At 36.2% G+C, this 12,953-nt stretch overlaps 1 protein-coding gene across 5 annotated transcripts in view; it reads right to left on the reverse strand.

Moving 5' to 3' along the window:
• Slc44a5 (solute carrier family 44 member 5) overlaps positions 1-12,953 on the reverse strand; it is a 349,067-nt gene that overhangs the window by 41,012 nt on the left and 295,102 nt on the right. For all 5 annotated transcript variants that reach the window (XM_070007306.1, XM_070007302.1, XM_070007303.1 and 2 more), the window contains 2 exons: positions 11,988-12,072; positions 1,756-1,840 (listed from right to left, as the gene is read on the reverse strand). In XM_070007306.1, the coding sequence (XP_069863407.1) occupies positions 1,756-1,840; positions 11,988-12,072 (170 nt within the window). The remainder of the gene's footprint in view (positions 1-1,755; positions 1,841-11,987; positions 12,073-12,953) is intronic.

Consider the following 12,953-nt stretch of genomic DNA (forward strand, 5'->3'; position numbering starts at 1 on the left):
GCTCAACAAAATAAGTACCAGGAAATGAGTACTTGCAAGAGGTGGAATGGGGCCAAGGGGACAGGGGTAGATAAATGAAGGAATGAAGTGGGGAGAACAAAGTCAAGAATTCATTGTAATGAGTACATTTCTTGCTCATGTAACTGTAACTCCTCTGTATAGCATCTTACCATAAAATAATTTTTAAAGAATTCATTGTACATACTACAAAATATTTTACAAAGGAAAGGAAATGTTGGCTCAAAGTGGGTGAAAATGTTGAAGGGATGACACAGATCAAGATGCATTGTATGCATAGGCTGCTTTGTTAAGTGGCAAAAATAATCCAATACATAACCTAAAGAATTAAGAAAAGTGAAGGAAGGAGTGGGTGGGGAGGGAAGGGTGATGTTGAAAGGGATGATATTGATTGACGTGCACTGTATTCATCAACTGTTTTGGTTTTTTTGTACATTTTTTATTGCAAAAACACTGTATAGAGGAATTACAGTTACACGAGCAAGGTAATGAGTACATTTCCTATTAAGCATTGTTGTCTCCTCCTTTGTTTTTCCCCTACCATCCCTTCCCTCCCACTTCCACAACTACACCTCCCCACAAAGTTGTGAAGTTTGTTTTCAACATTCATCAACTGCTTTGTTGAATGGCAAATATTGTACTATCATTTAAAGATTATATGTATATATATATATATATATATATATATATATATATATATATATGTTAAACCTACATGCCTGTCACAGAGTCTAATTTTCAGTGCACAAAAATAGTGTGGCTTAGTGGCTAATGGCCAGAAAAGCTTCCAAGGTCAGTACACAGAATGAATGGATAAGGAAGCTCCTCCCAGAGAACACAATCCAGGTCAAATAAAAGATTGTTCTCCATCATTGTTCATCACAGACTGCTCTGTATTTCTCTCTTTCTTAATTGAGTTTATCTTCTAGGTTTCTTAGCCATTCCTCACTGTGCAGTTAGTATCAAGATCCTATGGAGAGAGAGCTGTATATCACTCATAGTCTTGGACTTTGAGTTAACAATCGTACTATATGAGACTATGTTCTCCTTTGGGAAGAAGAGTACTCTGGAGGCACAGGGAAGACCATGAAGACACTGACCATCCACTGGGATTTGTGCCTTTTGTTCTATGATAGCGAAAAGGCTGATTATCTCACAACTACAATTCTTCAGTCCTTCCTCCTGTCTAGGTAAAAAAAATCATACAAAAATAATACATCTTTGTGGTGGCATATGATTAGAATTGTAATGTGCAACTTCCAATCTAAGGCTGTTAAAGCCAGGAGAATTTTTGTTTGCTGTCCCTGTCTCTTTCTGGTAGCTGGATGCAGATAATAAAGAGTCCTGAAGGAATAGTAGAGTCTTTAGTTGGAAGAAACATGGAGAAAAATTCACTGACCATGAACATCCACCTTGTACTGTTACATGCTCAAAAGAACAAACATTATTCAGTCACTGAAAAATAAAATTTGTTAGATACAATAGTTATAGATCTTGAGAAAAGAACATCTACTTCTTAGGGCTGCAGTTATTTATTTATAAAGTAGATGATTGGATAAGATAACCATCAATACTCCTTAGGAACTCCAAAATGATTGATTTCTACTTAATTACATAGGAATAAGCATGAGTGATACTTAGGTGATCCATACACAAGATTCCAATAAAATTTATGAATTCTTCCATCCAAGAACATTAGGGAATTATCACACTGACAGCAAGGCAACTTCTCCTTACCTGTGTGGTAGGGCACTGTAGGTTTACCATGATGGCAGGACTGGCACATCTGAACAGATTAAAATAGAACAAAATGGGCTTCTTCCTTTTAAAAAATAACAAAAAATAATTTTTAGTGACCACAAAAATGTGCTACAACGTGTCAAACTTCAAACCCTTTTAACCTTTGACCTTTAAAAATTAGCTCTATTTTCTCTAGACAGTAATTTTTGTAATTATACAAGGTTGAAATAATTAAATTATCTGTAAGTAAGAAATTGACTAAACACAAAACTGTATATTCACAAATAGAAGGATTATGTTTGTTACCAATAATCATGCAAAAGAATATGTTTAATATATGGAGAAATTCATAATACATTAATTTTAGGAAGTAGATTACTAAAGATTATTAAAATATAACTTTTAATTTTTGAAAACAGGTGTAACAAATTACATGCACAAAGAAATTATTATGTCTAAATCTTATGATGGATTTTCTAAAATAAACATGTATTGTTTTAGCAATCTGAAAAAGGTAACTAAATTGAGTAATATTTCCCTTCTGTGGAGTCACTAGCTTTCAATGGATTATTATTCTGCCATTTGACAAGTTAATGTCCTTTTGAATCTCAGTTTTTTTGTAATACTGACCCTACCTATTTCACAGTGGTATTGGAAGGACATAAGATAAGGTCTAGTCTACAAATATTTATTCAATACAGCATACCTAAATAAAACTTACAGTGTTCATTAAAAATCCTGATTACTGACTCTCAATCCCTAAGAGCCTAGGAACTAACATGGTTTCACCCTGTGCTCCAGAGGATCCAAGTGGTCTCTAAACTACATCTTAAGAATCACAGACCTAACCACTGAGGAAGCATGTTCCCAGTACATTCATATCAAATCCCCAAGCAATGAAAGGGACTTAAATCATAGTACGATAAGGAGTCAAGCATATGGGTTTGAGCCTCCTGGACTCTGAGTGACAATGAAAGACTACAGAAGTGACTCCAGAAGAGACTCCAGAAGACTACCAGGAATGGAGCTAGAGGAATTTGGAGCAGGGAAAACCATTCATATCAAACAATTTATTCAGTGAGGACTCAGAAAAAACTCCTTCTCTTCTCCACAAGAGAGTCAGCTTGTGGGTGCTTACTCCCAAGGGAACTGATGGCCAGTCAGTTAGGTCTTAGCCACAGTAACCAACAACCATATGGAACTGGGGTAGTGACCATCAAAGAAAAGGAAAGAGATCCTTCCTTTGCCTTCTATCCCTCACACCTTGATAAAGAGAGCATCACAAGGGGGGGAGGGGAGAATTGGAACTGCCAACCAGACTCTTTTCCCCTGCTCCAAGTTCTTTTACAGAGTTGAACCTGAACTGAGAGGCTAGCAGAAAAGAGCATGAATTTTTTTTTTACTAATTGTTACATTAATTTTTTTGAAACCATGAGGTCTGAACTTGGGGCCCTGTGCTTATTTTTTACAGGGGCTTTACCATTTGTGCCATGCCCTGAGCCTTTTGTTTTGCTATACTTATTTTTGGAGAAAAATCACATTTTTTTCATGAGCTTCTTTGGACTAAGATCCTTGCCTCCTGCATAGCTGGAGTGACAAGCATTCAACACCATACCCGTCTTATAGGTTGAGATGGAAGTCTTAATATTGCAATTCAGCTTGGCTTTGAGTTGTGATCTTCTAGATCTCTACCTCTTGATTAAGTGAGATTACAGGCATGAACTATGGTCTCACACTGGGATTATACTAAAATTTTTAACAATGAAGCATATCTGGAAAATTGTATAGTCTGCCTAAGATATCAAAGCTCAAGAAGGAAAAGATTTGAAAGAGTATGTTAAAGGCAATGGTAAAAAGAAAAATAAACCTGTTTCATGTTTATATCCCATTAAATTCAAATGGCTTGGTCAGTTGGTTATAAATCCAAGCACAATATGTGCTCGGCTACCTAGAGAGCCACAAGTGTCAGTCACCACTCAGGCAACAAAACCATCCACACAACCACACCATGCATGGGATTCAAATTTGTACCTATGAAAATGAAAACATTATTACATACCATGGATCATTGGATCCCTTAAGAGGAGTTAAAACTGTTACCCATAAATCAAGAATCCACCATAGGTAAAACTGATTTATAAACTGTAAAATGCTACATAAATTCAAGTTATTCACCAGACTATGTTATCCTCAGGGTATGGCTAAAACCTTATCCATCTTTTTATTCCCACCTCCCTAAAATGTAGCCTAGGGTCTAGTCCATTCTAGACACTTATCAAATGTGGAAGGAATGAGAGTAATTGCAGAGTAAGTATTTTTCCCAAAGTCTTAGCATTCTCTCTGATATTTTCCAGCAAAAACATATAACCATTCTCCCAGTCTCTCTGATCTCCTGTAACTTCACAGGACCTCAGATTCATCAGTTACAGAGTAGATGGTGATAGTTCAGATGAACAATGATAAGGCTATGGTTGAGGAAGTAACTTTATTTCCACCAAAATGTTTAAAATCTAAAAGCAAACACAAACTGTAAGTTCATATTTTGTAGTGAACTTTAAGCCCCATGTCTCTTGAGGAGATTCATAAAAATAAAATACTACAAGTGAAAGCAATGCATAAACCTTATTGCACTTGCTAAAGATAGAAAGCATGGTATTTGTTCCCTTTGCTCAACATTTCAACAATTTCTGGTTGGAGTGCATAAGGAACAGGGTGATAGAAAGAGTAGGGCGAGATTGGCCCATTAGAAATCACAAAAAATACAGAACACAGGACAGGAAAAGCAGGGAGATGGGTTAAAAGTTAACATAGAGCTTGGTGCTGGTGGTTCATGCCTGTAATCCTAGCTATTCAGGAGGCTGAGATTTGAGGATCACAGTTCAAAGCCCACCCAGGTAAGAAAGTCCATGAGACTCTTACTTCCAATTAACCACCAGAAAATTGGAAGTGGTAATGTGGCACAAAATGGTAGAGCACAAAGCCTTGAGCAAAAGAATTCAGGGACAGTGCTCAGGCCCTGAATTCAACCCCCAGGACCAGCAAAAAAAGAAGGCTAACATAGAAACCTCTCGTACAAATCAGGACCTTTGTACTTTCCTAGTATCCAGACATCTAGAATCCCCAGGCTTCAGGAAAAGGCGACACCTTTTTGTTAAACAAACCCTTTCCCTCTAACAATAGTGAAAGTTTTTGTGAGATTTGTCATCCCACCTCCAATCTGTCATATTCTGAAAGTCCTTTCCTGGCATCTGATCTCCTATGAACTAATGACCTACAGAAATCTGATCACTGCAATAGCCTTCTTGGAAAACTATCTCACCAACAAATCTGTACAAGCAACTTAGTACTATTTCTTTAGTAAGAATTGATAGTCAACAAGCATCAAGAGTATAAAAGGGGACTGGGAAGGTGGCTCAGTGGTAGAGTGCTTGCCTTGCATGCATGAGGCCCTGGGTTCGATTCCTCAGCACCACATAAGCAAAAAGAAAAAAGCCAGAAGTGGCGCTGTGACTCAAGTGGTAGAGCGCTAGCCTTGAGCTGAAGAGCTGAGGGACAGTGCCCAGGCCCAGAGTTCAGGCCCCATGACTGGAACCAAAAAAAAAAGAGTATAAAAGGAACCAGAAACAAAGAGAAATATTATAGTAAACAAAAACTGATGTGGGATAAAATTGATATCATTCAGGACATAGAAAATTCCTTCAAAATAGCATCAATATATTTTGAACCATTTATGCAGATTTTCTACAAAAACGTGATGTTACTATAACATCATATGTGATGTTATTATAAAGGGATAATGGAAAACAAGAAAGAGCTTAGATTAAAATTATAAATGTCAACACTAAAAACTAAGTCTAGAAAAAATGAGAAAACTAGAAAACAGTTAAAAAAGAAGAAGGAAAATACAGAGGAAAAAAAATCACTAATTGAGTTGAATCCAAGAAGCCTATGGTATGACTAATCATTTCAATAGAGAACTAATAATACACTACACAAAGGTTGAAGACAACAAAGAAATAATGGAAGAAAAATTTTCCAAAACTAATGGGAGTCATATTTTTTCAGAATTAGAAGTTTGAACAAAGGACTGAACAAAAAGATTTTAAAAGTAGTGTATATTTAACTGTGAGATTTCAGAACATCAGTAATGAAGAAATGATTTTAAACACTTCCCAAAGTTAAAAAGTCACTTCAAGGGTTGTTTTTTAATTATTGTGAAAATACTGTACAGAGGGGTTACAATTACATGGGCAAGATAATGAGTACATTTCTTATCAAGCATTATAGCCTCCTCCTTTGTTTCCTCTTCCCATCCTATCCTCCCCCCACTCCTCCCACCCAACCCTCCTCCCTCCCACCCCACCAAAGTTGTAAAGTTCGTTTCGACATAACGATTTGTATGTCTCATTGTTGCAATGGGTCCATCTGTATTCCAGTTTAAACGATTTGTTTTTTCCCTTCCCTCTATAGCTAAACAGTACATCAAATGGAGAATGGGAATAAATTAAAAGTCTATCCCAGGAATTCTGCAAGTTTACTTCTTGTGTTTTCTTTTCTCAGTAAAGTGACTTGAGGATGGTTTGTGGATAAAAGAGCAGCCTTGAAGTATAAGAAACAGTAAATAAGATACTCTTATACTAAAAGTATGATTTGCTTTTTCTTTGAACTTTAATTGGGCACTCTGTGTTTTTAGTTGCTAAATCTGATAACAATCAGTCTAGTGAGGTAGAGAATCTTCAGAATTAAAGCTAGGTAAGAGACCTACAATTTAACAAGTCCTGAGTCAAGTAAAACAAAACAGGCCTTCAGAGAAAAGAGACCCCTGAAAAGCAGTGTATTTAAAATGGTGGGAACATGTAGCCCTGCCTGGGTGTGAAGGCACACAGTCTAATCCCAGCTCTTGGCAGGTTAAGGCAGGAGGTCCATGCCAAGTCCATGCCAGTCTGGTCTTTATGTAGTTTGGATGAAGGCTGTTCCAGATAAAATTTACAAGCAAAAAATAAATTAGGGCAATTAAACCTAATTGCCCTACATTGAAGAGAGTTTGAGTGAGATGCTCCCATGTAACTATTAACATACCAGGTTTGATTTTTTTAATATCAGAAATGTGACAAAAATTAAATATAGTGGTCTCGTAATCAATAAAAATTACATACTTAGGACAAAATTTAAATACCCTTTCTTGTTTCTAACTTCTGAAATTGGCCCAGCATATAGAAGCTAGAAGGTGGAAAGGGAAAGAAAAATGGAAGACAAGAGTAGGGAGGGAGATAATATCCTCCAATCAAAGACAAGAAAAGGTGAATCAGCAAAGGGGTAATGTAATGCAAATAAGTTAAATCTTTGTTTTCAAAAGCAAGCTGCCAATGGATCTCAAGCTTAAGCAATAAAACAATGGTAAAATAACTTTGAACATGCCTAATTTTACACCATTACCAAATTACACAGCCTGAATCATCCATCCCCAAGTTTAGGAAGTACACAACTTGGATTAATATATCTTCATTCAGAATAAGTATTTTTATTGAACAATAAAGTAGAAAACATAACAAGCATGTTATTGAAATATATAGTTTAAAATCTAGCAGTCAAACTAAAACCAGAGAAAGAGAGAAAAAAATGACTGTGCAATAAGATTGTGAATGAAAAGTTTTAGGACAGGACAGTATTACTTTTATAATTAGCTCTTTATTATGTACTGTTTTATTTTCTACCATATCACATAATTAAGCCATGAGGGGCATTTTGATTAAAGAGATTGAGGGGACACACTTGCCATCCTGTGAAAAGTTTGTACACTTGGAAGCCATACTGAACACTTAGATGGAAGAACTTTGTCCTCTTAACCTTTCCTTCTTATCGGAACTCACACTGGGGAAGCAGGTGGGGGTGGCATTTCAGGCAGCTGTAGTTTGGTAATGGTGTTGTATCCATGTTCAGAGTCATTTTAGCATAACCTTTACAAGCTGAAGTTTTTACAGTTGCCAGAAGGTGGCATCAGAATCAATCAAGTTCTTGCCTTTTTAGGGGAAATTTCAAGAAAAAAGTAAGCAACCCCAACCCAAGTGTCATGAAGAATTTCCCCTAAGCTGAAAAAAAGCAGAAAAAAATCATTCACAACTACCAGGCATTTGGCTTCCTTTGAAGTCTCTGCTTTGTCTGTCTTGATATTTCAGAAAATCTCAGTGTTTCTCCTAGAAAAGCAGGGAAGGCCAGATTCTACCTTCCAAATAGGATGACATGCTTTCTAAATGTGGAATTTTAAGTTCAATTAGAGGGAACCCTTTGCAGAAGTGAAAATCGAAGGTCACCATAATACTGAAGAGTGGAAATACTTTCATGGTTATGTCGTAGTACATATGTGCCCTGGCTTTGAGGCTGCATAAATTATTTATTTACATATACTGATAAATATGCATTTCACTTAAGCATACAAACACACATTTATTTATTAACTTTTTAAATTTAATACTTTTTATTTATTCCAAATTAACTTAATAATCCTATGACATCATCATCCACCTTTTTTTCAAAATGAAGAAAAGCTGAATATTGTTCTATATACATTTTTACTGTGATAATTCAAACAGCTGCAGAAGGTATAAAGAATCAGTACGAATTGTCTTTTGAAAAAATTTAAAATAGGCTGGGTATTAGTGGCTCATTCCTACAATCCTAGTTATTCAGAAGGCTGAGATCTGAGGATTGTAGTTTGAAGCTAGTCTGGTCAGGAAAGTCCATGAGACACTTATCTGTAATTAACCACCAAAAAGACAAGAGTGTAGCTGTGTCACTCAAGAGGTGCAGTTCTAGCCTTAGCCAAAATGCTCAAAGACAGCTCCCAGACAAAAGTTCAAGCCCCAAGACTAGAAACAAATAAATTAACAAACAAATAAATAAAGTAAAATGGACTGGGCCACTGTAGTTGAAAATGAATGTTTTCTGCTGTTATTGAAATTGTATCTTCATCATATCCCCAATTTTTATTTGTAATTGGGTTTATTAATTTCAGTATAATTCTATAATAGCTCTATACTGTTTTGGTAACATTATTCCATTGCATTTTCTACATCTAGTTCCCTCAAGTACATTTTTATACAATTAAACTCATGTTTATAAACTTAACATTAAAATTTACTTTTTCACAAATTTTAATAAGAGATTATTTTATGCTTAAAGTAATTTACTTCATGTTTAAATTAGTTAAAGTAATTTTCTTACCAAAATTTTCAATTATATTCCAATATACACACATATTAGAACATGTTAGAAAGATCAGAAATAAAGACATATAAATTTAATATTATATTGTGATTTTGTTAGTTTTTTTTTTTTTTTTTTTGGTTTTTGTCAGTCGCAGGGCTTGAACTCTGGGCCTGGGCACTATCCCGGTGCTCTTCAGCTTAAGGTGAGCGCTCTACAGCTTGACCCACAGCACCACTTCCAGATTTCTAGTGGTTTATTGGAGAAAAGAGTCTCACGGACTTTTCTGCCCGGGGTTGGCTTTGAACCGTGATCCTCAGATCTCAGCCTCCTCAGTAGCTAGGATTACAGGTGTGAGCCACCAGCACCCGGCTTAGGTTTTTGTTAGAGGGATAGAAAGCATATTATTCAACAAATCAGTTTCAAATAATTTACTTTGCAATTAGAGAAAAATTTAAGTTTAATTCCTATTTCATTCTACTCAATACACATAAAATAATAGAGTAGCAATTTAAATATATAAAAGGAAGCTATGAAAATACCAGTGATATATAGGAGGACATAATTTCAGGAGAAAGAAGCAAATTATCATCATCATCATCATCACACACACACACACACATTTGTGTGTATACACAAATATATATATAAACAGAGAAACTACAAAGGACCATTACAGAATCAACTATTGAAAATATGAATATAATTCCCAATGGCTTCATTTTATTTCTTTTTTTTTGTGGGGGGGGTCCGGTCCTGGGGACTGAACTCTGGGCCTGGGTGCTGTTCCTCAGCTCTTCAGCTCAAGGCTAGCACTCTATCACTTGAGCCACAGGGCCATTTCCGGCTTTTTTCTTATGTGATGCTGAGGAATCGAACCCAGGGCCTCGAGCATGCAAGGCAAGTGCTCTACCACTGAGCCACCTTCCCAGCCCCCATTTTATTTCTTTAAATGGATGAATCAAAATTTATTATCATCCACATATTTTTGGAGATCTGTTTAGTTAACAATATATTATTATTATTTTAAACAAAAATGACTATGTTTGTCTACTAAGCAGTTTATTTTTGAATAATCTTTATGTACTGAAATTAGTGGTGTCACATTTTTTCTTTTTTGAAAGAAGTGGGTCATTGGCTTAGGCTTAGAAAACCCATAGTTACAAAAGCCCTTTTAAAAATAGTCTCTTTTAAAGAACTAAAGATTCAGAGATTTGTAAGATTTTTTCCCCACTATCTGGTGCTTTCTTTGTCCTTCATCCTGTGAACATTTTGCTGGAAATGTTTAACATTTCTCTAAGTTACTGAGGCTAAAATAGAATTACTACCCTGAATCAGAATTTACTTTTCTCCAATAGGCAGATGACCTTTTATAAAAATAAACTTTCTTTGATAAATTCAGTCTGACATGATTAAGGATTTATGTATCCCTCCTCCAAATTTTTGGAATTTTCTTTGTCTGCAATAACTCTGTGAATTTTATGACCTCTTTTTAAAAATCTATGATGAGTGGACACCACTAAAACAAAACAAAACTCTAGTGTTCTGAATCATGTTCTTTGTTATGATTGGGAGCTTTTTGTTTGTTAATATCTGAAACTGGCTTTTCTAGGAACTGAATTACTTACGACGAAGCACAAAATCTAGCAACAGCCTCAAGTAATAAAAGAAATGATTACTGAAAAAAGAAAAAAAGTCTTAAAATGTGAGATTTTATATTTTGTTATTTTAGACAAAATAATTAAAAAATGCCTTTTAAAAAATAGAAACTTCTGCTATGATTGGAAAATAATTGCTTTATTCCCCTACTCAAGGACATTGTCCACAGCACTCAAAACAGACCAATCACCACAGATCTTCTGGGTGTGCCTTTTACTTTGGAAGATGGAATGATAAATCAGTGAGCTTTGACCCAAATGAGCAAACAACTGCTCTACAATAACCACTGGTCTAATCTATCCTTCAGACTGTGTGTGTGTGTGTGTGTGTGTGTGTGTGTGTGTGTGTGTGTGTATTTAGTCCCCTCTCCCCCCCCCTTCTCCCTTCTTTAACTTCCCTCTCCCCACTTCTCCCCTTTCTCCTCTTCTCCCTCCCCACCCCCTCTCTCTGTGCTGGGAACTGAATCCTGGGATTTTCACCTATTAGGCATGTGAAACCACCTGATCTATGATGTGTGTGTGTGTGTGTGTGTGTGTGTGTGTGTGTGATCTATGCTGTGTGTGTGGGGGCGGGGGGCCTTTGAAATCAGGGCCTGGAGCTCACTCAGCTTTGCTTATACAGCTGGTGCTCTACCACTTGAGCTGCATCTTTGGTGGATTATTTTGGAGATGAAGTCTCTTCGACCTTCCTGCCTAGACTGGCTTCTCAGACCACAATCGTTCAGATGTCAACCTACAGGAAAGCTAAACTTCCAGACCTGAGTAATTGGTAACTGGCTTTGTGTTTTGTTTGTTTATGTTTTGGATATTTATTTCTTGTGCCAGTCTTGAGACTTGAACTCAGGGCCTAAGTGCTGTCCTGTGCTTTTGTGCTCAAGACTAACACTCTACTACTTGAGCCACAGCTCAACTTCCAACTTTTTTGGTAGTTCAGTGAAGATAAGAGTCTCATGTGCTTTACTACCGCGGCTGGCTTTGAACTATGATCCTCAATTTCAGCTTCCTGAGTAGCTAGGATTACAAGTGTGAGCCACCCATGTCCAATTTGGCTTTTGTGTTTTTGAAACAAGATCTCTCTTCTCTCTTTTCCTAGAGTGGCCCTGAACTCACAACTTGTGTTTCCTCTCAAGTTGATGAGTTTTTAGAAAGCTATCACCACTCTATCACACTAATACAGTGCTTCATAACAATGGCACCATATTTAAAGTCCTATAGTATGACACTTGCAAATTGCTTATAGCTACCTGTTGGAAAAGACAGAGGTAAAGCCTCTGTCATGAATTTTAGTCTTCTTAAGAAGTCGAGTAAGATTAATGTGACTCCAGTTCAGACAGTAAAATCACACAAAGTAAACGTGGCCATACTCACTCATTGGGAGTGCCCTTCTGGCCACAGAAGTGGCCCTGGCTGTCTGTAGGATAAGCCACTCTCCTGGGATCTCCATGTACCCAGGCTGCAAGAACAAGAAAGGACAAAAATTCATCAGCAATATCTGGCTGAAGGCACTCTGGTTTGAGATAGTAACACCCTAACCTCCCTCCTCAGTCACAGAAGATTATTGATTTTCTTCAAGGAGTAATTTCTTAATGAAAAGTAAAATAAAATATGGATGAATCAGTCAGAAAGCACATTTTTCTTATTCTCTCAGGCTCTTCTGGATTGTAGCCAAAACATGAGGTAATGCACTTCAGAAATGACATTTATTAAAATGTGAATTAGAGGGCATACTATGAAAGCTTGCCTGGAGAGAAGATACCTTTTCTAGGGCTCAAAACAACTTCATGGCCAAGCTAATAAATTTACAGTAAATATGACGTAATACTCTCACATTCTAAGTGAAAACCATTTAAAAGCGACCATTTAAAAATGAAATAGTATGGCCACTTCAAATTGGCTGGTCCTTTATGATTTCATGTAACATTACAAGTGTGAAAAAGGCACCACAGATTTAATATATAACAAAGATTTGATAGACTTTTCGCTAATAATCTCAAGGCTCAATATACATATGAAGTATTCTCATTTGGACTTTATTGTATTTCCTGTGAAGATCCTGGGGCTCTACCATAAACAAACTCATCACCTCAATATACCCCCTCTTTTTATTCTACAAGAATTAAAATCTTGAGTTGTAGTTAGACTACAAAATAACAAAGTAATAGTGATATCAGCTAATATCAGCTAAATTAGGTAACACTCCCCAATTGTAGATAAATTTTTTTTAATTCTCAAGTTTGGCTAATAGAGTTCTTAAAAATCTAAGAAAGATATTAGTCATGCAGTGTTTTCCTCCCTGTATGGAAAACATGTATCTTTTTTTTTCTTTTTTTTATT

This window comes from Dipodomys merriami, unplaced genomic scaffold (assembly GCF_024711535.1).
Source record: "Dipodomys merriami isolate MVZ:Mamm:240054 unplaced genomic scaffold, mDipMer1.0.p SCAF_7, whole genome shotgun sequence".
NCBI classification, from domain to species: domain Eukaryota; kingdom Metazoa; phylum Chordata; class Mammalia; order Rodentia; family Heteromyidae; genus Dipodomys; species Dipodomys merriami.